The sequence below is a fragment of the Topomyia yanbarensis genome, chromosome 3 (genome assembly GCF_030247195.1).
Source record: "Topomyia yanbarensis strain Yona2022 chromosome 3, ASM3024719v1, whole genome shotgun sequence".
In the NCBI taxonomy this organism is placed as follows: Eukaryota; Metazoa; Arthropoda; class Insecta; order Diptera; family Culicidae; genus Topomyia; species Topomyia yanbarensis.
Window position 1 is genome coordinate 311313415 of NC_080672.1, and position 27702 is coordinate 311341116.

Here is a 27702-nt window from a genome sequence, read left to right on the forward strand (position 1 = left end):
TGCCACGTCACCATCGAATCGATTCTCATCATCTTCCTCACGTTTCTGGCTTTTCATTGTTTGTAGCACTTGATATCCTCCGTCAGGGTAATGCAGATGGGGATCATCTCGGCGTTAAAGCATACTGCCTCCGATACGCAATCGCAACTCGTACGACCAGCAGTCGAAGCGTCCTGTTCAGCTTCCCGCTGTTTCATTGTTTCCGTCACCGATACCTCCATTTCTTCAAGTGTCTCGCCGTTAGTGACACATCGTCCACGAAACCAACGATTTTCACTTTCCTGGGAAGCCGCAGTGTTAAGACCCCATCGTACATCTCATTCCAAAGTGTTGGACAGAGAATGGAGCCCTGAGGAATGCCCGCTGTGACTCGCATTGCCTATTGCCCGTTTGTTCGTCTGGTACAGCAGTGCTCTACTCTGGAAGTAGCTCTTCAGGATCTGGCTCATTCTTTTATGCCACGCTGCGGTATTGGTCTATTCGAGGTTGCATGGCTCGGCGACTTCCCACACTTTAGCAGCAACATCCTCACCTTCCTCATTTCGGGGATTACCATCATCTAAAGACTTCAGCAGTAGCATCCTGAACATGTCCGGATACGCCAGGATCGCAGCTTTCAGCGCCACGGTTGGTATTCCATCCGGACCGGGGGTTTTCTTTGATTTAAGTCACATCGACGCTTCTTTGAGCTCGTCGTTAGTCACTTACCACTCGGCTGTGTTACCTCCTTCTTCTTCGTCGTACGGTGTCGGTGACCAAGTAGTTAAATCGTGATTCGGGAAGAGACCCTCAACGATTATCTTTAGTTTTCCCGGGTATATTTCAGCTGGTGTCGCAGACCCTCGTCTTCGTCATGACGACTCAGTACGCGTCCCCCAGAGATTGGCGTTTATTTCTCAGCACAGCTACTTATGGCAATTGGCTTGCTAAGCTTGATCTCCCATTTTAAAGAGTCCCTAGTTTCTCGAAACGTCGCTCCTCTCTCACTCTCCGATCTTACGCTCTGAGCCCGTTTTCTGGATCTAAGACAAGCAGCGTGTAGCGTACTGAGCTACTCATTTAACCCGTAATCTGCACGCCGTCTACTGCATGGTCCTAGTTTTCGTTACATTGTAACGTCACAAGTCGTCACAATCCTTCTTGCCGCATCAACGTACTTGATTCCGTTGTTCGCCGAAGTAACTCAACAAAGAGGTTTTCGTTAAAGGCTTTCGTCTTCCACTTTAGCTTGCGGCCCGTCCTTCTTCGTGCTGCAGAATCGCCTGGTGGTCTCTATGGGGATACTTCTCTCACACTCTCCAGTCCATGTTCGCCGTCAGTCAAGGACTGTGGCGAAATTTCTCTCGGTACCGATATCCGTTTCGTGAACCAATAAGCTCCCAGCTCCTCGCTTCGCCGCGATCTACTTGTTATAGTCCTCGGCGGTTGAGCTAGCCCCACAACGTGCCGACAGGTAGGTGTCGAGTCTGCAGCCAATTTTCACTACAAGGAAATATTTTCACAAGATAACTTTTGCAAATAAAACTTTCATTTCATTTAAAATTTTAGGCATATTTTTGTTTAACATATCGATTTTTTTTCAAAATTCTCCAAAATATTTCGGGGGGGGGGGTTTCGTCCCCAAACCCCCCCCCCCCCGCTACTACGCCACTGCTACTGACCACTACTTTTAAAATGACACCATGATGATTTTCAAAATGGCATCAAAATCAATTGCTGTTTTCTACTGACCACCTCTCCTCAAATGACACCCATGTTGGTGATGGTTGATTCAACAGCATATTCGGCCAAGATCGCGGCAGCAATTTATGACAAATTTAGTATTGTAGTGAATAAGACTAAGCTGAATTGAGCTGATGTGACTGCCCGTGGTGTGCTTCTAAGTGTCATTAATCGCGGTATACTGAAATTTTAATATAACTTTGAAAGCGTATGTATTCGTGTTTATGCGATGCAGTGTCTAAAAAACAGCCAAGTTAGAATGAGTGCAGAATCGACTAAACCGGAGTATTGCAATGTCAAAAACAAAAATGCCATAAGCATAAGTGGTCAACTAAAGTTAACAAAATCCCGTTGTGATTAAATTAATTACCATAATCGGAAATAGCTTAATCATTCCCATCAATTTTAATCAAAAACGTTAGCAGAGCTTTGAAACTCAATACCGCCTGATAGATAAACTAATATGTCGGCCAAACACTAATTTTCTACTACCCACCAACGAAGTACGGCCTAGAGAAGAAACGCTCCAAACAAGGACCGCTCCGAAAAACATCACCTCACCTCCCAATCCGCAACTGTCAGCCCAACGCGGCTGTCTGCCGTGTCTATGTGTCACTAGGTGCTGAACCCCACTAACAGCAACTGACGTTAATTTACCACAATCAATCTCACTTTCAACCCAACCTGGCAGTAGTAAATACTTGACTCAATGTTAGCGCGGAAGCTAGATCACGAAAACCGTTTTGGAGATCTGCGGGGCCCTGACTTGTAACATTAATTTGTGGCCTCAACGCCGTCCGGAGAGCGACAGGTCTTTCGCGGTATAGTGAAGACTTAACATTCTGCGAACTGCTGCACTGGCTTTCGTGCTTTGCGAAACTCTACCTGATTTTCCGGTGCGAAATCTCATGTTGTCGGACGGAAAACGCTATTAACACTTGGCTCAACAACAGGCACTGATTTTACAACATTTCAGACACGATATGCTTCAGTGTGCCAACCATTCGAGCGGTTTCGAACTCAACCTGTTCACTCTATTCGCCTACGGGAAACTACGGGTTTTGCGTTGAGAAGCGGCCAGGAGCGAGGGGTTGATGTGCAATTATCTGCCCAAGTCATCCCAACTAATTTTATAGGGTTTGATTAAATGTTTGCGCTCGCTGAAGGCTTGCAGATAAGGAAGGTGCTGCCGATGCGGAAGTTGTGTGAGAAAATGGATAGGAAAATTTAATTTGCTCTCCGAAAGGGCACACTCTCGGCATCGTTGATGTCTTCCTGGAGCGATGCCCTCTTGAATCTTCTGCCGCTTTGTGCAAATTACCATAGATTTTAGATCGGCACGATAAACCGGATATTTCATCCGATTTAGGTTTATATTCAATAAAAACTGAGATCATACAATTATCATCTCATAAACGTAGATCACTCCCACCGAGCGAGCCAATTTTGTTTTGCTAAGCTGCAGGTGTCGTTTTCACCAATGCCATAGCGCAGTAGGTGGAAAAGCGATCGATACGCCTCATCATGCAAACACGATCAAAATTTATTCGATAATATAATACAACACCGAATCGAACCGCTGCAGCTGCCGCTACCGTGGAGCTATCCGCACGAGTTGGCCCGCAACTTCCATAATCGTCGCTAGTTCAAGAACACCACCACCAAAAGTGGAGCCTGCCGAGCCTTTCCGATGAACTGCTGCGGGGGGACCAGGCTCGTCGCCTGGTTTACAGTCACCGCCATTCCGTTCGCCAAAACTCGTTTAATTTATTCATATGTTCCTTGCGCAGCGCAGAACGAGTTGTCGGCTTGCTGGTTGTTGCTCTCGTCCCGGCGCGTTCGGTAGTTTCTTTTTTCATTTGTTCCAATGATTGCGAAATGTTCGCACAGTGCATTCTTGGAGCGAACGGTAGAACTTGCAGAGCAGCATGGTGCACTACGAAACGTGTTGTGTTCGTGTGGTCTATCATAATTGAAGATCTTGAGTGTAACTAATCGGGTACTTCTCATGCAGAGAAGCAAGGGCGAAATTTGTTTTGTCGGAATGTTGATGCAGGGTCTGACGAAAGAAAGCAATTCACCTTACCTGCCTGTTCAGTACATTTTATATACCAGCAGTTTAGTGCATTTTATATTGATAAAATTCTTCGCAAGCTTGTCGCTACCATGAAATCGGTCGTAAAATTATGGCGGAGCGAAGGGTCATAAAATTCACTTCTTTTCAAGTCCACCGTAAATTATAACTGGAGATATTGTACGTTACATTCAACGTAAAGCAAGAAGCGATTGAATTAAGGAGAAATGCGTTTTGAAAGTCAACAAGTTCTGTTTATCTGCACTACTGTTGACTTGGCTAGAGCATTACTATTAACGATTTCCGAGTGTTTACACCTCAGGGAGAGTGAGATAGCCAACCATTATTATCGAAGATATCGTTAATATCTTTTTACTGATGGTTGGTATATTTTTAGCTCTCCAATGTTTGATTATCATGATAATAATCAAAGTCACTTAAACTGGATAAATTGTACATTTCGGGTAAACTTACCGAAGAGTTAATAAACGGTTAATTACATGATGCACTTCAAAAGCCGTATCATCCAAACTATTACAATTCATGGCCCCGGGTAAAAAAAAATCAACCAGGAGAACTGTAAAAAACTGACCTGGAGATAGACTTCAAAACGATTGGTCGATAAAATTTTAGAACATTTTCATAGCTTTTCATTCTTCAATGAATTAGATAGAAATAAGCATGCTCCCTTTCATTCCTCTTGCAACAATTCAAGGTACCAATTTAGTGTAAGGTGCAAAATTCCAAGCTTTACTCACATTCACTGTAGAGTTATATTTTGACAGAGCACAATACTTACCACTTCCCTGTGTTATTCATATTTAAGTGTAAATTTTGTTTGTTCTTGCGCTGGTGAACGGCTTTGTCGGTTTAGTTTAGTGTAGAATTTCACTTTCCAACAGCACCCATTACTCTTGCTGTGGAGGATAAACCGAACGTGCATAGGTCTTCACAGCAAAAGAATTTGAATCAGGTAAGAGAACAGCAGCGTCTGGAAAGCTCACTACGGTGATTTCTAGAAATCCTGGTGGAGAGAAAATAAAAAGCAGGAGTCTCCGAGGCAAACCCGGAGAGGTTGTCCGCACTTGTCTTAAATATTCAGTGACGCTACCGAAAACATCAAACGAACCAACCACGCTGTCGTTCAATGCAGTTTTCCAGTCATTTTTATGTTATTACAACATTCGAATAACAAGGGACTGGAAAATATGAAGTTTTTGTTTAATATGAAGAGCCATAGTACTCAAGGAAGAGCAAGACATTGAAGTAAGTTTAGAGTCATATGAACAAGCTTTCCGAGTTTTCCGACATCTTAACCCTTTGTGTTCCATCGCAACAGTCAAAATGTTTGACATTTTTAAAATATGAATCACCTCAGCCTTCGGCGTGCCCGGACAAGCGTAAAGTGACTTAGTACTTTGCGAATACTTTTTGTGACGTTTGAACTCCTGAGTGAGCTAGTTTTTCGTCCCTCGCATTTTGCCTGCCGGAGTGTTTTATTTGATCGACTGTTGTGTTTGCCTCAGCATCAGCGTTGATTGAACTTGACGTCGGTAGCCATCATTTGATGGGTACTGATGAACCCCCTAATTACCAATTAGCTCTTATTTATATATTTCTTCATTAAGATGATTTTATCAAATAAAGTGGTATTCGTTTGACACTTTCTACCAGATAGCACTCAGCCTAAATACTCCTTCGGACAAACGGCATTCGACCAAGTGGCATTCAACCAAACGATATTCGACCCAACAGCTTTCGATCAAATGGCATTCGGTTAAATGGCATTCGGTCAAATAGAATTCGGTAAAATGGCATTCGGTCAAATGGTATTCGGTTAAATGACATTCGGTCAAATGGCATTCGGTCAAATGTCATTCTATCAAATAGAATTCGACTAAATGACCCATTTGACCAGTTGGTATTCGATCAAATAACCCACCCATTCCGGCTATTGACCCTTTCGGCCAAGTAGCAGTCGACCAAATAGTGTTCGACCATACAGCATTTGGCTAAATGACCAATTCGACCAATTAGTATTCGGCCAAATGACCCATTCGACCAATTAGCATTCGGCCAAATAACCCAGTCGGACAAATAGCATTCGATCAAATAACATTCGACCAGATGGCTTTCGACAAAATTACACCGGAATAAGGTTCGCGTGTTCCACTCGTCAGTAACTGACACCAACTTGCTGCCAGTTAGACGATATATCCAAACTAACACCAAATTGGTGTCAGTTAGACATTAAATCCATACAATTCACGTAACATGTGTGAACACCTAAAGCAACTGGCTGGTACCGAGTGATGTTCCTTTACCTAAAAACAATAGTTGTATACTCACAGGCGTTTGGCTCCAATGCCAAAAATCAAGAGTTCGGTTCCCTATACTTGTCAGCGACCCACAGCTTCTGTGCTTAGCTAACCGGCTAACATCTCTCACTTTATGCCGATGAGACACAGTTTTGGCTTAGCAGGTGTTTATCCAATTTTTTTCTCTTCAGGGGGAAATATAGCATAAAGCTTTCGCATTGGCCTGCTAAGCCAAAACATGTTTCAGCTTCACTGTGCCTCATCGGCATAAACAGAACTTCTGCTCGGGCGGGACATCACTTTTGACTAGTCGTTCGATTGAAACACAAAGGAATTTGGTGTCTAGCCGGCGCTAATCTATTCTGACAATAAGTTAGTGTCGGTTTCTGATGAAACTAAGTCGAAACGCGTCCATGACTTTGTTAAGTTAGGATTTGTGCCCTTTACGTACAAAAAGTGGTTTCACCAAAAATTTTCGCCCTAGGGAGAAATTTTGGTGTTTATCCAATTTTTCTCCCTAGGTGGAAATATAGTGAATCAGTTTGCCCGTCTCTAATTCTATGTCATTGTGCTGCTCAGCAAGAACTGCTGGTGTGAAGTGCACATGGCACGTTGGGTGGTCTAATACCGCTGGTTAGCTAGACTCTAGAAAAAAAAAGTTCTGCGTGCTGACGCGAAGTATGGACAGCACCGTCGGACCGGCGTACCCTTACCACTTGAACGATCCTATGTTCCACCGAAGTTGCCCCGGCTATTGCCCTATATCCCTCTTTCTGTGACATAAAATTTCGATCTTCTTCTCTGATTGTTCCGGAACTAAATTCCCAAACTTTGAAAGCACGTAAACTCAAACCACTTCTTTCCCTGTCCAAAGTGCCAAACCAGTGTCGTATGAAGGCTTACTAAGAAGGATTAAATGTCCTTTGGGTGGTCTAACTCTTGCCCAAAGTAAAATCACTGTATTGCAAAGGACGAACGATCTGACAAAACGGTAGCCGAAACCAATATTACAAAGGTAACACCAAATTCGGTTCGCATTCTTTTATCTGACCTGGAACAAGCTCTTCACGGAAGAGTACCGCGTATATGTAGCTTCACGAGACGTGAAAATTTTAGGTGTGGTCACCGACTCGATTCTGAGAATCGAAAAGTTGCTGAAGCCTGGAGTTGGCCGTTTCAAAGACTTCCTTTCTTGTACTCAGAAATATTGATTGGAAGAAATATGAGGGTATAATCACATATACTATAGCTACGATACAGAATCTTCCTTCGAAGGAAGAATACGATTTTCCCATTAGCTATTTCATCGATACCGTGGTTAAAGCCCAAACGACACATGCCTGGCGCGACGGCAAACAGACTGCCGCTAACCCATGGTAAAGAAAGATGCATATAAAGAATTTTGAAAGCGTGTTTATCGGACACCGGAACATATTCAGCGATACTCGAGGAAAAGCTTGCTTCGCGCGAAAAAAGCGATTATTGGCGCCAGATTGTCGATGGTTTATCGAGAGAGACATCGATGAGTTCTCCATGGAACAATTCTAAAAGAATGGGAAATCTAAATGTAACGAACAAGTGCGAAGAATGTTCTACTCTGTGGGTTTTTGACGTTGCAAGAAAGGTATGCCCGGACTCTGTTACGATACAGAAAATCGTGTGCGACTTGTTGTATAGTGGTCCAGAATTGCGAATAAAATGGCATAAAATACTTATCTCGCTAGTTTTACATATCAATGATTAATTCGACTAGTACTCCTAGTTCTGAAATCTACTTTTTCACGAAGTTCATGTTCCTTTTTTGACGTAGGACTACGTCTTTGTTTTCGATATGGGGGTGCACTCTGCAAATTCTACAAAAATGGTATGTAACGAAAAGTGGTCCAATTTTAAACGCATATAATTCAGCCATCTCACGATAAATTTTCAAATTTTTTGCACAAATCGCCCCGAAATACTTCTAAGAATAGATTCCAATAGATAAACCCAAAGATTTTTGATATCATAGCGTTAAAAAATTAAATAATATACAACCTTGTCAAAATATCGCGCATTAACACACAGAAGATAGCGCTTCCCAAGCCCTGTACGACGGATTGGTATACCTAGCGCGCAACGCTTCTATGAATGACGTCATCGTCGACTATTTAAAGAACGGACTTGGCCAGACACGCTCAGTTCCCTGTTGAACGGCTGGCGAAGCAGATCACTGCGCTCTGTTTTTTACAACCAGTGTAGCTGAGCTGGAAGTCCGTTACACTGGCTGTGGAGGGACGCTGCCCTGTGTCGTCCAACAGGCGACCGCTCCAACTGCTTCCTAAATGCCGCTGTAATGTTGCCAGTAAATTTTTGGTTTAACTAGCACATGTATTTGCTATTTGCGCTTGAAATTAAGTAATGTAGTGGTAGTAATAAGCTTCCCATTTTGGTTTAAACGCAAGGACAGTTTTTAAAACAGGATTTGATTAATTAGTTTAGCTCATCTAAGCAATTTTATCAATTCTGTAATTTAAAAGGAATTTTACGGAACTTGGTGAATTTGGCCCCACTTGCAACTGATATAATCAACCTGCACAAAGTGTTGCATAACGCAGGGCTGTTTTTTGGAACAAAATTATGTGTTATCATTCAGCCCTTCGCTATGCAAAATCACGATATTATGACAGATGGGCTAAGCGTGGCCGTTCCTTTCAATCGGGAAAGGCCGCGTAGAATTTTGGTGAAATGCGCTAATAGTGGTGGTACTAGTTGTCTCTTTCGTTCTACCCATCATCATCAGCGTTGACTCATTTTGCATTGTACGCTTGGGTTCAATGTTTGGCGTCAATGTGTTGGTAGGTAGGGGAACTGGCGGTAAAATGAACACGTTAAGCAAAGTCATTATTTTCTAACTAATAAGTGAATGAGATATTACAATCACCTTATGTTTCTTGTTAGACATGTTTTGTACATATCTGGTAAAAATACTTCGTCATAAACACATTTTTTCAAACATGATTCTTGATTTCTAAACATGTCCAAAAATGAGACATGTTTATAGCGAGTGGATAAAATGAACATCTGGCGGTGTTAAAATGAACAGCTTCTGGTGACCTGCAAAATGTCCTGTATGTATGCAATGCGCAGCGTTGGAAAGCATTTTCCGATCAATGCTAATATCCCAACAAATCATGAGCTTTGCATACACACAGGTCATTTTGCAGGCAAAAAAAATTGTTACGGAAGAATTGAATTTTCATGACGTAATATTAACCATTTTACAATCCTGTGACATCGAAACACATCTACAAACTTGGGGTTATCCATGGGTGTTTGAACTTTTAGGATCTGTTTGAGAGCAACTAGAAAGCTTGTTCTACACATGAGATATGATTATATTGTCTAAAATTTGATTTTTCTTCACCGGTCCGGGTGTTTTTTTCCCACACACTAAGTACTAAGAAAATAAATATTTTACATTAAGTAGTATAGTCCTACGTCTACAGTTCGTGCAACCCCATAGGGCTGCCCCTTGTAGTTTTCTTGCTTAATTACGATTTGAAACCATTTCACGACAGAGTACAACAATAAGATCATTTAAGTGTGATTTATTGAAAACATTCTTCTTTCCTTGCAGAAATTTGAATATGCATGAATCAGATTCAACATACTGCATAATATACATTTTTGCGGAAATGGAACAGTTAGACATGCACCAAAATGTCGATCTTATCCGATACTGCCACTACACTCATTTAATTCTTAAGATTGGCAATACATAATTTGCGTTTCAAGTATTTTTATCTATTCCAAATTATAAAAACTACCCAAAGCCAAAATTTGTTCTCGCAAGCCCATTTTACGATTCAAATGAGTGTAGTGGCAGTTTTAGAATCGATCGAGGTCGATATCTAAGTGCATGAATGCATTTGAACCCTTTTTACAGTCTCATTCCCAGATAACACGCTATATTACGCAGTTCTCAGTTGCATTTCTGCAGTGCAAAAGTAATGCTCCTGGGCCAGACAGAATAAAATTCAACTTATTAAAGAATCTGCCTGACTATGCGCGGAGACGTTTGTGGAATTTATTCAACAGAAGTCTTTTGTGAGTGTGATTGATAACCCGGAAAACCCAGCCTCCGACCACAATTCGCATCGACCGATTGCAATACTCTCCAGTACCCGGAAATTGATAGACAAAATAGTCTCACAGTGTCTCGATAGTTCGGTTGAGGCAAACGGCTTGCTATCAGATATTCAATTTGACTTTCACAGAGGCAGAACACAACACATGAACTTCTCTCCTAGCGACCACTTCTCGAATAAGCTGAGTCTTCCACAACGCTCGTGTTCAAGTCCCTGATTCTATACAATATTCTAAGACAACTTGCAGATGATGATGTGATTTCTGTCACATGATCCAGAGCTATAGATCTTTGCCAAATATATTACAAGATAGCTAGAACAATTTTCCGGTTGGGGCTGTAAAGCTGGATATCGAGTTCACCGCGCAGATAAGTGAGCTGGTCGTTTCCAACGACGTGATCCAACTCATCTTGAGCATCTGCTAACGGGTAGAATAGTCGCCCAAGCTTTGTCATTTAAGTATTTTGGGGGACACAAATCCTTCTACGTATGCGCAGAAGATCCATATTTTTCAAATAAATACACACACGCTGACTGCAAGAAAATATTCTTCACTGGCGGCTCGCGCATTGAAGAGCTCACTGGCTTCGGCATGTTCAACAACAATATATCCGTCTCCTGCAAGCTCAAGTACAATTGAATCTTTTCGATAATTGAAGGTCGACAAGCCTTCTCCGTATTGTTTGGGAAGCATACGGGGAATCTACGTGCTTTAGCAGGAAATCATATCACTTGACCATGATACGAGTTCCTGCTCATTTTTCAATTCCGGGAAACGAAAACGGACTTTCTTACATTAGACGTTGAAATATTCGAAATATCTTTCGCTTTCAAAGATTTTTTCTTGTCTCGTCGGAGAACGCTCAATAGTTAGCACAGTTGATCTGATCTGGCGGTGGCTACATATCATTATTCCTAAGGAATCGACGCAAGTGTGGTTCAAGGGAATGGATGTAAGTCGGGATTCCATTCGCGTGATGACTAGGCTCATGTCTAATCACTATCTGTTCAACGCTCATATATTTCGTGTTGGGCTTACTGAAAGTAATCTTTACATTTGTGACTAGTGTTACCAAGGCATCAAGCTGGATATCGCGGTGCTAGTTTCTTTTTAAAAGATTCCCCTCGATCCCGAAGATCACCCAATATTCCAGTTCGTGACAACTTGGCAAACCGAGATCTTTTTTACATATTGTCGATCCACCATTTTATGAAAACCATAAATGTGCAGATTTGACTCATTTTCTTTTCACGTTATCGTTGTCCACCTTCTATCCCCTATCCCACATTTAGAAGTCTTATAAGTAACTGTTTCCATGAATTTGCAAAAAAAATGTCTCCCTAGTTTTAAGTAAATTTTATCCAGTCAACCCGAGTTCTACAACGGCTGTATCAACGACAAAAAAACGACTTGAGTATGAAGACTACGCACCAAATTTAGATATGAAATATCGTATCTTTCAATATAATGAACGAAGTCCCAAAATATTGACATGTTTGGATGAGCTAGAAAGAATTTCTTATCATGCTCTACTGCGCTCTTATCAGATCGACAACCGCTACAAACGCATCAATAAGGCACTCCACTCTCAGCGCCAACCTTCGTCGCTTCCACAATAATCCTCCAACTGACCCTACAAGCTTTTGGAACCAAGTCAATAAACATAGAAATGAGGCTGCACTGCCAACTCTTACGACACTGGATGACGTTCAATCATCTGCAGCTTACTCCGAACACATTTTAGCACTAGCAGTGTTTTCGAATTCTGGAACTGATGCAATTCTATCTACAGTACTGATAAACTGATCCAACATTATTCTGGCACCATTATCTCTTCTTATTTCTCTGCACTCGAAGGTTTTGAAATAGCTTTGTGCTTTGTTTGAAATAAGTTTTTCGATATTTCATTATTCATTACTCATAATTTAAAACATTGATCCCATCGGATTCAAAGCGATCGACGTTAATTCATTCAGGGACCGCTTATGAGATACAAATCTATTCTGTTGAACAGATCGGAACTATAAACCTGAAAGTGAAACGCATGTTCCGATGCATGTCTAACATAAACACGCAGTCGCATTGCAGTTCATTGTGTGCTCACCTTACTTTCCTTCCACCGAAAGCCGAGCCTTGCATCATCCCGCGGTTGCACAATCAAGATGATTGTGTTTTAATTAAAATTTACACATTTTTGTTTTTATCCGGCATTTCTCTACATTCCTACAGCGAAAACCGAACAAGCGTAATTTCCATTTTATTTCCACAGCAGCTCTGGGGAAGAAGTTTGGGGTACGTGCCCAAAAGTGAACCAAAACAAACGAAAAACGTTTTTTCTATAAACTGAAACCGAACGCTCGATTCAGCACCAATCCGTATCTTTCTTTCTCACCCGCTGTTGCTAATCAGCCGTTAAGTGTTATCCAACCGAGCGAGAGTACGTGTATTAACATGCGGCTGATAAATTTATGTTCACTCACTTGCCGTGAAGATCTAAGTTGTAGAGAAGCTTGCCTCCCCGCGTAGACGTCTCGTTCGTCACTCACCAGCACCACGAATTTTTGACTATGATGCAGTGATCATGTCACGAGATTTCGAATTCAATTTGCTCGCCGGAAGGCGTGAAAATTTATTTAGATTTGATTGATTGGCTGCAGGTGAAACATGTGCTTTTACTTTCGTTTGCTGTAGCCTCGCTAGGGTTTGGAGAAAAGATGCCCTTTTTCGGTTACTGAAACCGTTACGTGCACTCGCATCAAAGGCCGTCTGGCTTGTAACATTACCACGTAGCCGAATGACATAAAATCCTACGCTGTACTGGCTAATGGGAATGTGTTGATCAATGAAAGGTGTTTGAATTAGTGTATATTTAAATGAGTTTGGCCAACCCACTTTTGTTTGTTGTCGGTAGGCCGCGACCGTAGTCCGTAGGGACAAATTGTTTGACTCCGTTTGTATTAAATGCACTTTCACTGAATGATTAATCGATTTTTGAATACAATGCGGTAGCTACCCACGGCTTGTCTACGGATGTGATGAACGTAAACAAACACGTTGAATTAACGTAATTGAATTTTGGATAGTTTCTTCTTCCGTTAAGGTTTCACGCTGAGATTTCATCCTCTGTCGTTTATTAGATTATGTATTTTCATTCGGTTTTTAATTGTTCAGATCAATTTCATAAAATACAACATGAGATGTTACCCTGAAAGTTTACCAAATTGATTTCTGCGTTACGTTACTCGAATCAATTTCAATATTGCATCACGTGAGATACACATAAAGAAAACGTTGCAGTTCACACGAATTTAGATTTTAGAACAAGTTAAAATATGTATCGTTCATAATTCGCTAATTTATTAATCAGGTAAAATTATTTGTCTCCACTAAGGAGAAAATTGCTTAAATCCACATTTGCCTGGAAAGGGTACAAAACCTACAACCAAATTAGTTATGGAATTTACGTTTCGACTTCGTCTCGTCAGATAGTTTTTATCTAATTTTCTCCACCAAGGAGTAATATATTATTATTATTATTATTATTAATATTTATTAAGGCTTTAACCTCGAGGGTCATTCGCCATTTTAAAAATAATATACATTTGATAAATACAAATACTTTTTAAATTCAAAGTAGATAAAAAAAATTAACCACCGAATATAGTTTCTGTCGACTATCCTGGGCGCAGTGCTTTCCGCTTCTTGTGTTTATTTTCTTTCTTGGTGGTGAGCGATGGTCGGGTATACCCTCTGCCGCTTGCAGATAATTCTGTCTGCCTTCCCCCTCGCTCGTGTTTGTGTCCATATCGTCATCGCTAGATTGGCACTGGTGGTCGCTGTCAGCTTTTGGGTGCTTTTTGTGTTTTTGAGTTACGTTGATATAGCCGTCATCTTTTTTGTTTATTTCTTCCCTGCGTACGTTAACTGATGGCTTTGTGATGTCGTTGAATATTGTTTGTTCGGCATTCATTTTTAGGCCGGCTGTCTTTTGTGTATCAGAAGATGTTGAAGGCTGTTTAGTAGTGGTGGTTGTAGATGAGTTTGCTTTAGTTGTTTTGGCACATGGCACATGGTAGTGTGCCGTCTGATTACAGAACTGGCACGTAGGCGTCTGCCCAGGATATGTGCGTAGAGTTCTTTGTATGTAGTTAACACCTTGGGATGATTTGCCCTCGAAAGTCAAGTAAGACGGTATAGGTTGGTACAGCCGCATTCGCACCACCCGAATACCGTTGAGTATGCCAGGGAAAAAGTTTCTCCAAGTATCGGTTGTGACGGATTCCACTTCTCCATACTTCGACATGAATCTTTTAATGCAATCCGAACTAGTACGATGTGCCAAATCATGAAGTTTTATTTCAGTTAGATCGAGGTCCATATACACGTGGATCTTGGTTTTGACGTTTTCATTTTCAACGTCATGTTGCATATTGTTCTTTGCTACGAATCTTTCTGCCTCGGCTAAGGAGTTGAACGTTATAAGAACTACTTGCCTCGAGTGGTGAAGCTGGACGTGTGAAACCTCGGTAAGATCAAGTTCCATTTTCACCTTGACCAACTGTTCCACCTCGCGCACTGAAGGTCTAAGATGAGTCTGCGAAAAATCAATCGCGATTGTGTTCTCCCGTAATGGGCGAAGTTTATTTTGTGCACTCATTTCACTCACAGTTAGGTGCAACGGAACTTTCCTGTGCCTATATATTACACGTATACGTTAGAGCGCACAGTGGCACCTGTTCATACAAAGTTGTGACAAAATTATAAAAATTGGTCTATGTGGCTAAAACTTGGGGTTTTAGCTAATTTTGGGCCGCTGAATCCATTTCTGCTATCAGTTTTGATATTCCATATTTCATTTTTTCGACTACTTTCATATAAACCCATTTGAATGCGTTGGTCGTTAAAGGGTTAATATAAACATTAATCATAGTAGCCAATCTCATCAGACAGCATGGTTGACAAAACTAGTAAAAATCACTAATTTTTCAGTAATGTGATGTTGTTTAGGCAATTAATATGTAAGGAGATTTATGAGCTACAAGGCGTCTCCATATGGGTATTTTCAAAAACATAGATATACCAACTTCGGCGCAAAAATGCGCAAGATGAACCCTATATATCTTGAAACTACACTAAATTTTGAGTCAGATTCATGATAAGTGACCCATGGGAGACCATCTCAAAAATTGGAAGACGTAAATTTCTGACGTAAATTACTGATACGATATGAAACTTTTTAATTGGATTTTTTATGCAGAACAAGCGTAAATCAGTTTTGCATAAGAATTTCACATCTATAGTTTAGCATATTCATTCTTCTTTTCAATTAACTTAAAATTGCTCCAAGCGGCTGTGTAGTTCTTGAGATATCGCTATTTGAAACTCAAAGGTACTAAAAATTCTAATGAATTTAATTGAACAGAAATCCTCGACATCACTTGCTTCAACGACATATTAAAAATTCATTTTTCTTCCGATCATAGTAAAACTTTGAGATACCTTTATTCAAACTGAGAGAAAAATTAAATAAATATTTACAAAAGAATGTCTTGTATTTTTGGGGTTTTGTCACTCGTCGTGCCACTGTGGAGCGGCGCGGCGCGGGTAGTATATTTGTTTGTATGCTGTTCGCAAGCGGTGGTGCGTTTTTTTGCTTCTGATCTGTACGAGATGAGGAAGCAGACTGAAGGAGTAATATAGCATAGTGCATATTGCATTGATTTCATTAATTCTCATCAGCTCAAGTGCATTATACTTGTGATCGGTTTAACTACTTTTTGGAAAATATGTCACGGGATTGTTTCACAGTTCTTTCAAATTTAATTCAATTTGTTTCAAATTTATTCAAGTTTGTTCCAAATATCTCTCAACATTTTGTATTTAATTTTTTTTTCAGATTTACCAAAAATGTTTTCCGAATTTATTAAAAATAATGGATTGAACAATTTGCGTTTCGACTTCATCTCATCACTTACTTAGCACCAGATAGACGCAAATCCAAAATTAAAAACACCCCATGTGTTGTCCTACTCACTAGCGAGGACCCACAATCACAGTACATTTGATTGCTGGTGAGAAATATTTGTAGTGAAATAGAACCTAGTCTCAGGCTATCTGATGCTCATTAATAATTGACAGATACTGATGAGACGAAGTCGAAACGCATGATCCTCGATTTAACTAATGTTATGGTTTGTGCCCTTCATGCACAATTTTACTCTTAACCATCTGAAAGTACTATGCTATATTTCACCATGAGTAGAAAAAATTCCCTAGAGCGAAAATTTTTGGTGAAACCACACTTTGTATGTAAAGGGCCCAAATCCTAACTTAACAAAGCAAAGCTGTTGTTAAGCTAGGATTTGTGCCCTTTACGTACAAAGAATAGGTTCACTAAAAGTTTTCGCCCTAGAGAGAAGTTTTGGTGTTTACCCAATTTTTTCTCTTTAGGAAGAAAGCATAGGATTCGAGTGTGAATCTTCGTCACGAGTGGTTGACTCTCGTGGAGCTCCCTTCGAGTCAGTTAATTTTCATCATTTTCGGCACAGTTTACTGCCTCCCGGTTATCAAAAGTGTGAAAAACGGTGCAAGTTAACGATTATACAAAATGAAGTGGCTTATAAAAGCATTTTTCGGCATATTTTCGACTGACGCGAGTGGTGACAGTTTGAAAAAAAAATCTTTTCCTCGCATTACGGGCCGTCGATTCCGATGCAAGGACAATAAAAGTGCACAGAAAACATCTAGAAACACTGTACATTCTAAAAATAGTGAAAAATTGTTTTTCAGAGATAAAAAAAATTGGATCCGAAAAGTGAAAATTTGGCATTTTCAAATAATTGGCGTTTCACCGGCGACTAGCGACTACCAGGTGTCGCCCCAAAATTCTTCGCCGGAAAAATAGGTGGCAAACCAGCCGGTCGGTGCTCAGCTATTTTCGTCCGCGTCCCTTGTCACCTATTTCTTATTGGGTGTTTCATCGGCGGTGCTATCTTTGAAAAAGAGCCACCTTGGATATTCAACTGTTTTTGCGTTCTTATTTTGTTGCTAATGAGTAGAGGTTTTGATTCTTTTATATTCGGGATTGCAGATATTTTGTCGCGTGTAAATTTTGGGTACACGTTGATGTGATGGCACTGTAAGAGAACACGTATCCGCCGGTCGGCCAACTTTTCTTTGGACTGAGCAAACTAATTTCTACGTTTGTTTAGGGTTTATTTTACCAACGGGGGAACTGATCCACAGAGCATTCAATGTACATAGGGAAAACACATGGCCTTATTTGAGTGGAATGATCACTTCAATCATATATAAGGTTTGAGAATTGACAATTCGCGAGAGGGATCGGGGACCGCTTGGCAATTACCTTCAGTTATGTCAGCACGAAGAATAAGTATTTTGCTGTCATGTTGATTTGTTAGCTTCCAATTCTAACTCATGCCTCCATGCGAGTCTAGGTCTACTGATGACATTTGGTCCTTAGACCGGCGACGACTGGGTGCTGTCGGCCTTCTGCCGATAGTGGCAGAATGAGAGGGTGCGAACGGATCTAGCCGAGAAAACAATACCGTAAAAATGAATAGTTGTTCGGAGGTTGACTCCAATGGGACTTTGATTCGACTGGTATCGATGATCGCGGGTCAATACGTACTGAAAATTCGCCGCGTCTGTTTTAATGAATCTAATTTCAAGTTCCGTTCTTGGTAACAAGCCCGTGTATCAGGTTAACGATCCTCTGTAATTTCGTTCAATGTTCGTTATAATCGTTCGTATACGTGTATTTCACAAACAATCCGATATGGAAAATAGGGATTACTTTCGTTGATTTATAACATCTCAAGCTATCATAATTCTTTGGCTATATAACGTGTTATCACTCGGTAGTTTCCAACCCCAAAATATATCGTAGAGTAGGAATAGCGAAATTAGTCTGAATAATGCCACAATAAATAGTGATCCGGCCCATTACGTAGATAAGATTAGCTTTTCTAAGCAATACTCCCACGGTCGGCTGTGTGGAGATGAAATTGCTTTTGTTTGGAAAATATAGGATACTCTCGGTAGCCGGCTACCCAGAGTTTAAAAAGAACCAAAAACTAAACAAGATCTTCTTTTTCGAGCGATCGTGTTCTCGAAAACTAACTAAACCACTACCAATAAACTATGCTTTACAGGTCGCATCGCTTGCTTAGAGCGAATCCTAGACTCTATTCCCTTCCAAACCACCAACTCCGCGACACCTACGAAAGAGGTATGTATCGCAAAGCTTCGTCACGTGGTTGAATAATATTAAAAAATGTAATCAGTGCTCCTTATAGCCGGCTATCCGGAGTTCAAGTTGCTTATTTTGCTAATCGTATCAATACAACAAATGATAAATTTCCCAAATTCTCGGCAGCCGGCTGCCCAGAGCAATTATTACATGATAATGCTATTGGCACACTTACTAACAATTCTCCCCTTCCCGTGATACATGTGGAGATGCATAGGATTCCTCGGTCTCTAGTAGCAACAGAGTAACTGTCAGAATTTACATTGAATTTTGCTTTCTTGTTTACAATTTTCCATATATTTGACCATAGAAACTCGTGTGAGTGAACTAGCGCTATAGGAAAAAGCTCATAAGTGGCATATGGTTTGTAGTGCTAATTAACACTTGAGTTCAAAAAAGTGCACGGTCTAGTATGCATGTAGAATTCTGGGTGGATTGAAAAACGTTTACGTGAGAAAAAATGCATGACACAAATAAATGGTAAATGTGTTTTAACTTAATCGAAGATAAGTTCGTCAAAGCTTACAATATTATTTACATTACCAGTATGCACAGTAGATGTCGAAATACCTAGCGGGCCTGCTAGGCCCCCTTGCCATTTTGTGCAAGTAAAAAGTTTATACGAATCTGTGAAGCACCCGCCGGGCCTAGAAGACCCGCGTGCCTTTTTGATGGTTAATGATGGCCTAGCATTTGTCAATTGGCTGCAATTTCATCAATTTCATGCAAACATCTTTCGATTAATGGCACGAAACTGAATCCGGTGAGAGGCGTAAGGCGCTCATGAGACCTCGCAGAAGCAAATGTAGATGCTTTTGGGGTTGACCGCTCTGGTTGTCAGGAACAGGATGCTCCGCTTTCCGCACGAACAAATTGCCTGCTAAATCATGTATTTTTCTGCCCCTTCTGCTAACTAACTACCTCAGGGACGCCAGACTTCAGTCGAGCAGGAAAGAAAAAATGCCTAGGAAGCTACCGAAAATCTTCTCCATAAAGAGACAAGCGGCACGCCCAGTGATGGCACAAGTACAGATTTATCTAGAAAGGTACAGATTTTTGAAGTGTTTTTGGTACAGATTCTGTACGGTACAGATTACAGATTTTTGAAAAAAGTACTGAATCGTACAGATTTTTTACATGACAGCAGGGTAAAATATTTCAATCCTGCAATTCACCCTAGTATACAACAGGTAAACGTTGAGTTATGCCACTGACAAAGTGATGGCGAGAATCTGAAGTGGAGCTGGCACAGACTTAGCTTGAACTAAGGCAGACATTTGAATGCGATATGCGAGAACTTGCCTTCAGCCAATAAAATGGATAATGCCTGAGTGAAAGCCGAGCGAATCATCTTGGAGTGCCCCCGTTTACTCTGATTTGCTGCAAGCAGGCTTCTCGCATTCTATTGACATTACCAACCCCATTCTCAGCTTCTCTGTCAGCGGCCTTAGGGTTCATACATAGTAGCGGCGTGAAGCTGAGCTGGGGCTGGCACAAAAATTAGAATGCGAGAAACCAGCTTGTTGTAAACCAAAGGGATGCTGTCAGAGTGAAAGCGAAGCGGATCTGCGCCTGCTTTTACTCTGGCAAGCTCCATTTGATATGGTGCAAGCAGGTTTCTCGAGTCTCGCATCCTACTGCCAGTAGCGGTCCTTCTCAGCTTCTCGCCGCCACTCTGTAAGCACTCTTAGCTTGCAAACAAAATGGCGGCGAGAATTTGAGCTGGAGCCAGCGATGCCAAATGTGAAGACATGTCTTCATATTGAAGACATTTGAAAAGCTGTGAAGACGTGTTTTTCATTTTGAAGACAAATTTGTTTCGGTTGTCTGACCGATTTCTGGCAGAATTCTTGCTCAAAATCTAAAACCGATTCAGAATCCTGGTCGGTGAAGACAAATGAAGACATTTTTTCATGGAATGTGAAGACATTTGAAAAATATGCCTGGTATCCCTGGCTGGAGCTAATATTGACATAATCCAGTTTCTTACGGAATTCCAGCTCAAATAAAAAAACCTAGTCGGAATTTCTGGTTTGATATCCCCGAATGAAAAATATGTATAAGAAAAATGAGTTTTTTAAAACAACCTTGTTCTTGTTTGGGTACAGAATCCGGCACAGATTTTTCTATAGAAAGGTACAGTTTTTTCAACTCCCGGTACAGAGTTAATTGTGGCTGGAGGCTGGCCAAAGCCTCAAAAAATTATTTTTGAAATATTGATATTTTATATTTTTCCTAAATTTGCCATGTATTGAGTGATGTATATTCCAAATTTTATCATCATTGGATAAGAACACGATTTTTAACATGAGTTTAAACGTAGCCAATTCCGGACTTTTTAATGATTTTCATTTCCGAAACCACCATTACTCTGTTCACTTCAAACGCATGTTGCTCTTTTGATTTTGGTCCGATTTTAGCACAACTAGTTTCATTGTGTCGAGGAACGAAAGAACTTTGTCAGTGAATAAAATACATTTGGTAAATTTGCTTGGAACTATGACTTTTTCGTTTAAATATGTTTGAGGTGGTCAGATCAAAAATACTTTTTTCACTAATGTATTCTGTACAAATTTCGGAATAATTTCGGAACGGTCACATAGTATACATTCTATGAGAAATAACCTCTACTTTTCGAATATCATGGTCTCGTTCTGCGCATAGGTGCGCAAAAAGGTTTAAGGAGATTGTGAAGCATTCTTGCTGATATGGAGGCGCATGGTGTTTTGCGTAAAATAGTTAGACAATCTACAGTAAACCAACACGTTATATAATGGATTTAAAGTAGTGTTCTTCATTTTTTATGATATTGCTGGCATTGGTGAACAGTAACGGAAAATCTACCATGAAAACGGGATCATAGTTATAAGAAAGGTTCAATGACACTGCATGGAAAAATGCATTTAATATTTTACGACTTTTGACATTAAAAATGAACTCAGCACCTCAAAATTAGCTTAAATTGTGATTTTCAGCCAAATTAGGTAACATTTGAGGTTTTGTCCGACTTTTGTTTGAAGACCCGCCACTGTGCGCCGTGGCCGAGACGGTTTCGTCAACAGCTGAGTGAGAACTGTCGCGAACGTAATTTCATCAGGGATACCAGGCATATTTTTCAAATGTCTTCACATTTCGCAAAAATTGTCGTCATTTGTCTTCAACGGCCAGGATTCTGAACCGGTTTTTGATTTTGGGCCAGAACTCTGCCAGAAATCAGTAAGACATTCGAAAAAAATTGTCTTCAAAATGAAAAACACATCTTAACGACATTTCAAATGTCTTCAAAATGAAGACAAATCTTCAAATCTGGCATCTCTGCCGTTCATAGCGATTCGGTTCCTTTTGGACTTTGTACGTGTGTAGGAGTGCTTCTTTCAGCAAAGCCGGATTGCCTAGCAGTCTTCGACAAAATTGTAGACAATTAAATAATCTTTCTTATTTTCACTTACAGTGATAATACGATACATGCAGTGCCACCTAGCGACAAAAATGCGAGTTAGTAGGTTTTCTCCAGGTAAATTGTCGAAAAATCCCATACAAACTTCAGGCACGTTGGTCCGGTAGCTAGACTTGTCCGATTTGTTTCAAATTTGATGCAAGTACTCCTGGTGGGACTAGGAATCAAATCAGGTGTGGGCCGATTGCGTTTTCAAAAATTCATTATTTTTCTGGGCAGTCTAGTGTATAGTCCTTCCTTTTTTGTATCTTGCACAAAAGCTTTGTTTAAATGCAGTTTTTTCGTCGTATCCTTCACGGAACTATTGGGATTCCTCTTGAAAGCTTCGACTACTTGCTTGTGATCCTTCACACTTTATGGGAGGCTGAGAGCAAGAGTGAGTGAAAATTTTGTTCAGAGCAAACGTGTCTAAAAATTCAGAAATTGTATATTTACCTCAACCTCAGGCAAAAGTGGGTCAAATATAAATTAGTGTAAAAATGGCTCGACAAATTTCTCAGGGCACGAAAGGTATAGAATATTACCCCTTCATGCACTAAGAAAATCATGCATAGGTTCATAACATGCGTTAGGAATCAAGGGCGGATCATGAGAAAAATAGGAGGGAGCCCAAAATTTCGACTTTGAAGTATTCATTGTACAATAAGTAATATGTAATAACCGTATTTAATTAAAATATTTTTTGGAATCTGGGTTGGAATGATTTTGAGTTTGAAATGAATTAAAATAAAAACTATTTTAAAATTTCTCAACAAGTTAAAAAAATTCGAGAGGGGTCCGGACCCCCAGGACCCTCCCCCTGGACCCGTCACTGTTAGGAATGTTTCTAATTCGGACCTGTGGGTGATGAAATTTCATTAAATTTTTGACGCCCTAGAAATCGTGAGGTATAGGATCAGTATAGCTAACGGAAATTGTTTATTGATGCCACAGTGAAAACCAAGATAATGACTTTCGGTTACCACAAAACAGTGAAAAACATCATCAATATTGATGTCATCTGAAAGGAGGTGATTAGTACAGTAGGACACGGTTATATAAAAAAAAAACAAATTTTGCTCAAAGCAACTTTTTGGGCTGCATTTGGCTCCCAAAAAAAAACTTTGCGAAGTTTAAGCTCGATGAGCGAAACTATATTTTTGCGCCCACGGTTTAAAGTTTTACATAGGATTTCGTATGGAGAAATCGATTTTTACAAAATAATACTTCCAAGAGTCGCTCATTGCCTCCTAAAAATAAATCGGTATGTGATTTTTATAGAAAATTTATCAAGGAAACAATGTCTTGCAGGTCGCGAAACGATCTGACGTTCGTGGAAAAAATTATTGAGCAAAGACCGATGATGCTCTGAAGATTGATAAACATTTTAATTTTCATAGCACCACTGCTGCTGATAGTCGAATTATATTCAAAAAATTTAAAATTTCTCTTACAGTGTACAAAAAAGCTCAATTTATCTGTCAAAACTTGTGGAGTGACGAAACAGTTGAGATGATTGCTTTAAACACAAAAAAAAAATTGGAAAGCCAACAGCAGCGTTGCTAGTAAACATGTTTTTTTTTCAATCGTCAGATCACCAATCGGTTTCTGCTTAATAACTTTTTCCACAAGCGTCAGACCGTTTCGTGGTCTTCAAGACTATGTTTCTTTGCTAAATTTCTTTAAATACTACATAACGATTTATTTTTAGGAGGTTAATGGACGACTCCTGGAGGAATTATTTTGGGAAGGTCAATTTTCCCATGCGAAATCCCATGTAAACATTAAACAGTGGACGCAAAAATATAGTTTCACTGATCGAGCTAAGAATTTGCAGTTGCTTATGACCTAAATGGTATCCAAAAAGTTGCTCGGAAAGGGAATCTAATTTGTATCCAATGACAACCAATGAAAATGAAGAATACGATTTTGCAAGTGGTGATAATGACAATGATTAATGAACAAATTCAGATAAATATTTTTTTTGAATCTATAGTAAATAAAAATACACATTTGTATTATGTTCTATACTTAAATTATGTTATCTATTCATATCATATCATATCGGTGTATATTCGTGTTCTAATCATGAAGGATCCTTAGTTTGATAAGCTTCGCCACACTAGTCATGTAACATCCTGTCCACTCACATCCTGTATACTGCTTCCAATTTTATTTACCCCCGATTTTGTCATAAAAAATCACCAAATTATAAATTTTTAAATTTTGCGTTGGAAAACCCCCTTAAGAGAAATTTGTACTAAATTATCAGGAAGAGTTATGAGACTTCGTCTAGGTACTAAAAAGAATGTTATAGCAGCTTCGGTTAATCAAAGCAAATTAGAGCAAAAATATGTCCCAATTTTTTAAATGGCCCAGTTTGTCAGCCAAAAATAAACCAAGGGGCTGATGAAAACAGATCTTCACTGTGTTATTGTCTCTAGGATTTCAAAATGGCATAAATCTTCTATTTCCGTTATTCATCGACCATCCTTTTAGTATTTGTTGACTTTGTTGACAGCTATCGCAGGGAAAGAGAAAGACGAACCAAAACAAAACAGCTTAAAAGTGAGGATGCGAGTAGTGTGCGACAGTGACTGTCCCTCTAGTACTGCATGGTAGCAGATAGTGGTAGCAGCAGGGTAGTAGGGTAAAGCGAGTCAGAATGATTAAACAGTTCAAAATCAGTCGTCATCACGTTCGGTCCGGTCACTTGTACTCATTTAAATCTCAATGTAGTTTTTTGTATAAGTAGATAATAAATGTAGTGTAGTTATTCGTAGTGTCTAAATAAAATGTGTCGTTAATGCCAACTCAGCCTGGAAATACTTATTACCTGCATGCTATTCGGGAACACTAAGCGGCGAGGTCACAACATTGGTGCCGTGACCAGGATAGTGTTCCGTGGAAGAGACGCGGCGTCGGAGTCATTGTTGGCATGAAAAGAATTCCACCATCGTGAAAGCTTCAGCACCTTCATAGAAAACGCCATTGCTCCACTTTCTCTAAAAAGACTGGAGTAGCCATTGCCTTTCGTTGTTGGACAGGACACAACCATACAATACCTGTTGGACAAACTCAAAGGATGGATGCCTGGATTCGAATTGGCTGCCGAATGCTTCCGGTTATTCAAAAATATAAATAAATAAATATCTTGCAAACGTCGAAGTTTTCTGATTTTGCTGGTGATCCCTGGAGTGTTTTCGGACAAGTTACTCTTCTGGCTGGATTGAATGACCATATTGCGTGAGAACGAATGAACGGTTTTTTTTGTCTGTGAAAATATACAAGGCCTTTAGTTCAGGCTCACAAGGTGAGTACCTGTCCGACACTCGACTCAACGGTGTAGAAGGTGCTGCTCTTGGCTTAATTTTGTAGATATACTACTGCTTACGCTCCATGGACTGTTGGAATAGCAACTGCTAGGGGCTTGTTAGAGAGGATTGATTTCGGACGGGATACCTGGCATTCCTTAAAATCGTTTCAAGGAAGAGACAGGAAACATACAAGGCCTATTGGACTGGCTCAACAGGTGAGTACCAGTCCAACCAATCAAATTTCCTTGCAAAGGTGCTTCTCTGGGGTTTTATATTATAGGAAGCATTTAAAATTCTACGATATTGGCGATTGGTACTTGGAAATTCGAACCCTACCACAACATACAAAGCCTGTTGGGCAGGCCCACTAGCCGTTTTTTCTTACCTCCTACGGTTTGTTGACGATTTGAATACAAGGCCTGTTGGACAGGCTCACCAGGTGAGTACCTGTCCAAATAATCAAATCTCGTTGCAAAGGTGCTTCTCTGGGGTTCTCTCTTGTAGGCAACAGTTTTCGTATCCTACGATCTACTGGTGACTGGTACCTGCAAAATGGGCAAAAAAATGAAGCCGAAGCTACACGTCAGGGACAACATAGTGGACTTCTTGCTTCGATCGGAGAAATTTCTTCAATCCACCGAATTTCCCGACGAGAATCAAATAAGATTCCGGCTAGAAAAACTTGAGGCAAAATGGGGCGAGTTCGAAGAGATCCAGAGCGAAATTGAAGCTTCGGAAGACCACGAAGAGAACTTTGAACAGCATCGACAAGTGCGCGCGGACTTTGAGGAGAAGTATTTTGAAGTACGGGCAGGGTTGGTTGGCAAATTGCCTCGCGAAGCGCCACAAAATTCACAACCGAACGTTTCAATCGCTGCCCCGGTTACCAGTTCGGGCAGTGTACATACTTACGTGCGCTTACCGCAAATAAATCTCCCGGAATTCGATGGAAACTTTGAAAATTGGTTAGCATTTCATGACACGTTCAGAGCCCTGATTGATGCCTCTCCCGAACTTAGCAATATTCAAAAGTTCCACTATTTACGGGCTTCTCTGAAGGGTGATGCTCTTAAGCTAGTTGACTCGTATCCGATGAGCGACGCAAATTATAGGGTTGCTTGGGACGGTTTGGTATCGCGGTTCTCCAATAGTTACATACTTAAAAAACGGCATCTGAACGCTCTGTTTGAATACCCAAGAATCAGTAAAGAGTCTGCAGTCAGGATTCATGACCTCATCGACAACTTTGAGCGGAACACGAAAATCCTAGATCAGTTGGGGGAGAAAACTAGTGGTTGGGGTGCGATGTTAACACACCTAATGGTCTCTAAACTAGATGACGCCACACAGAAACATTGGGAGGAATATGCATCAGGTGAGCAGGAACCGGCTTTCCCTGTGCTGGTCGACTTTCTAAAGAAGCAAACGCGAATATTGGATGCACTATCGGTAGATCAACAATCTTCTAACTCAAGTAAACCTATTCAATCAACCACATTCAAGTTCCGACCAGCGAAAGTTTCGGTCAATTCGGCGACTGAATACACCGGTCAAAACTGCATGATATGTAACGAACAGCACTCGCTTACATGGTGTCCAAATTTTGCTGACCTTCCGGTGGACGAACGGCTACAGTTTACTAACTCCAAGCGACTTTGCAGTAATTGTCTGGGACGAAATCACATGGCAAGAGATTGCCCGTCAAAATATCGTTGTAGAACATGCTCTAAGAAACATCATTCGCTTCTACATCCAGGGTTTCCTGGTTCTGGAGCTACTCCGTCAACGGATCAGGCGATACCCATTGCCGCTCCTTCCACTTCCAGTGACGCATCTAATGTTTCAGGATTGTCTTCAAACCCGGTCTCGTCTGTTTCTAGCAATGTTGCGTTCAGGGCCGCAAGTAGTCACGTTTTCTTGCTTACCGTCGTGCTGAAAATTAAGGATAAATGGGGTAGAGCGCATAATGCAAGAGGTTTATTAGATTCAGGCTCGCAGGCGAATCTTATGTCGGAGAACCTTTGTCAATTGCTAAAACTACCACGAAGCAATAAGAGGGTGGAGATTAGCGGGATTGGACGATCACGGAGGCAAACCGCTCACGAAGTTTCGACGATTATCAGTTCTTGCACTCGGGATTATTCGATGCCAATGGATTTTTTAGTTTTGGGACAGGTTACCGAAGATCAACCGTCTGTGTCGCTTCCTTTGGCAAATTGGAAACCACCACACGATATGGAATTAGCAGACCCCAACTTCTTTGTTTCGGGCCCGATAGATTTGGTTTTAGGCTCACAGTTTTTCTACGATTTTCACCTTCTCGATGGTGGCCGGCTACAGATGCGCAAATTGAACAACACGCTTCCAGTGTTTGTTAACACAGTTTTTGGTTGGGTAAGCCACAGGTGAATCGGAATGGACGAACGAAATCCCTC

The 27702-nt window shown here is 40.6% G+C and overlaps 2 protein-coding genes across 2 annotated transcripts in view; both read left to right on the forward strand.

The window, feature by feature from the left end:
- Positions 1 to 27702, forward strand: part of LOC131693077 (bromodomain-containing protein DDB_G0270170) — a 505027-nt gene that overhangs the window by 388504 nt on the left and 88821 nt on the right. The window lies entirely within an intron of this gene.
- Positions 1 to 27702, forward strand: part of LOC131688053 (uncharacterized) — a 33088-nt gene that overhangs the window by 3811 nt on the left and 1575 nt on the right. Inside the window, exons 2-3 of the mRNA XM_058972198.1 lie at positions 25772 to 26927; positions 27024 to 27661. Coding sequence (XP_058828181.1) covers positions 25772 to 26927; positions 27024 to 27661 — 1794 coding nt within the window. The remainder of the gene's footprint in view (positions 1 to 25771; positions 26928 to 27023; positions 27662 to 27702) is intronic.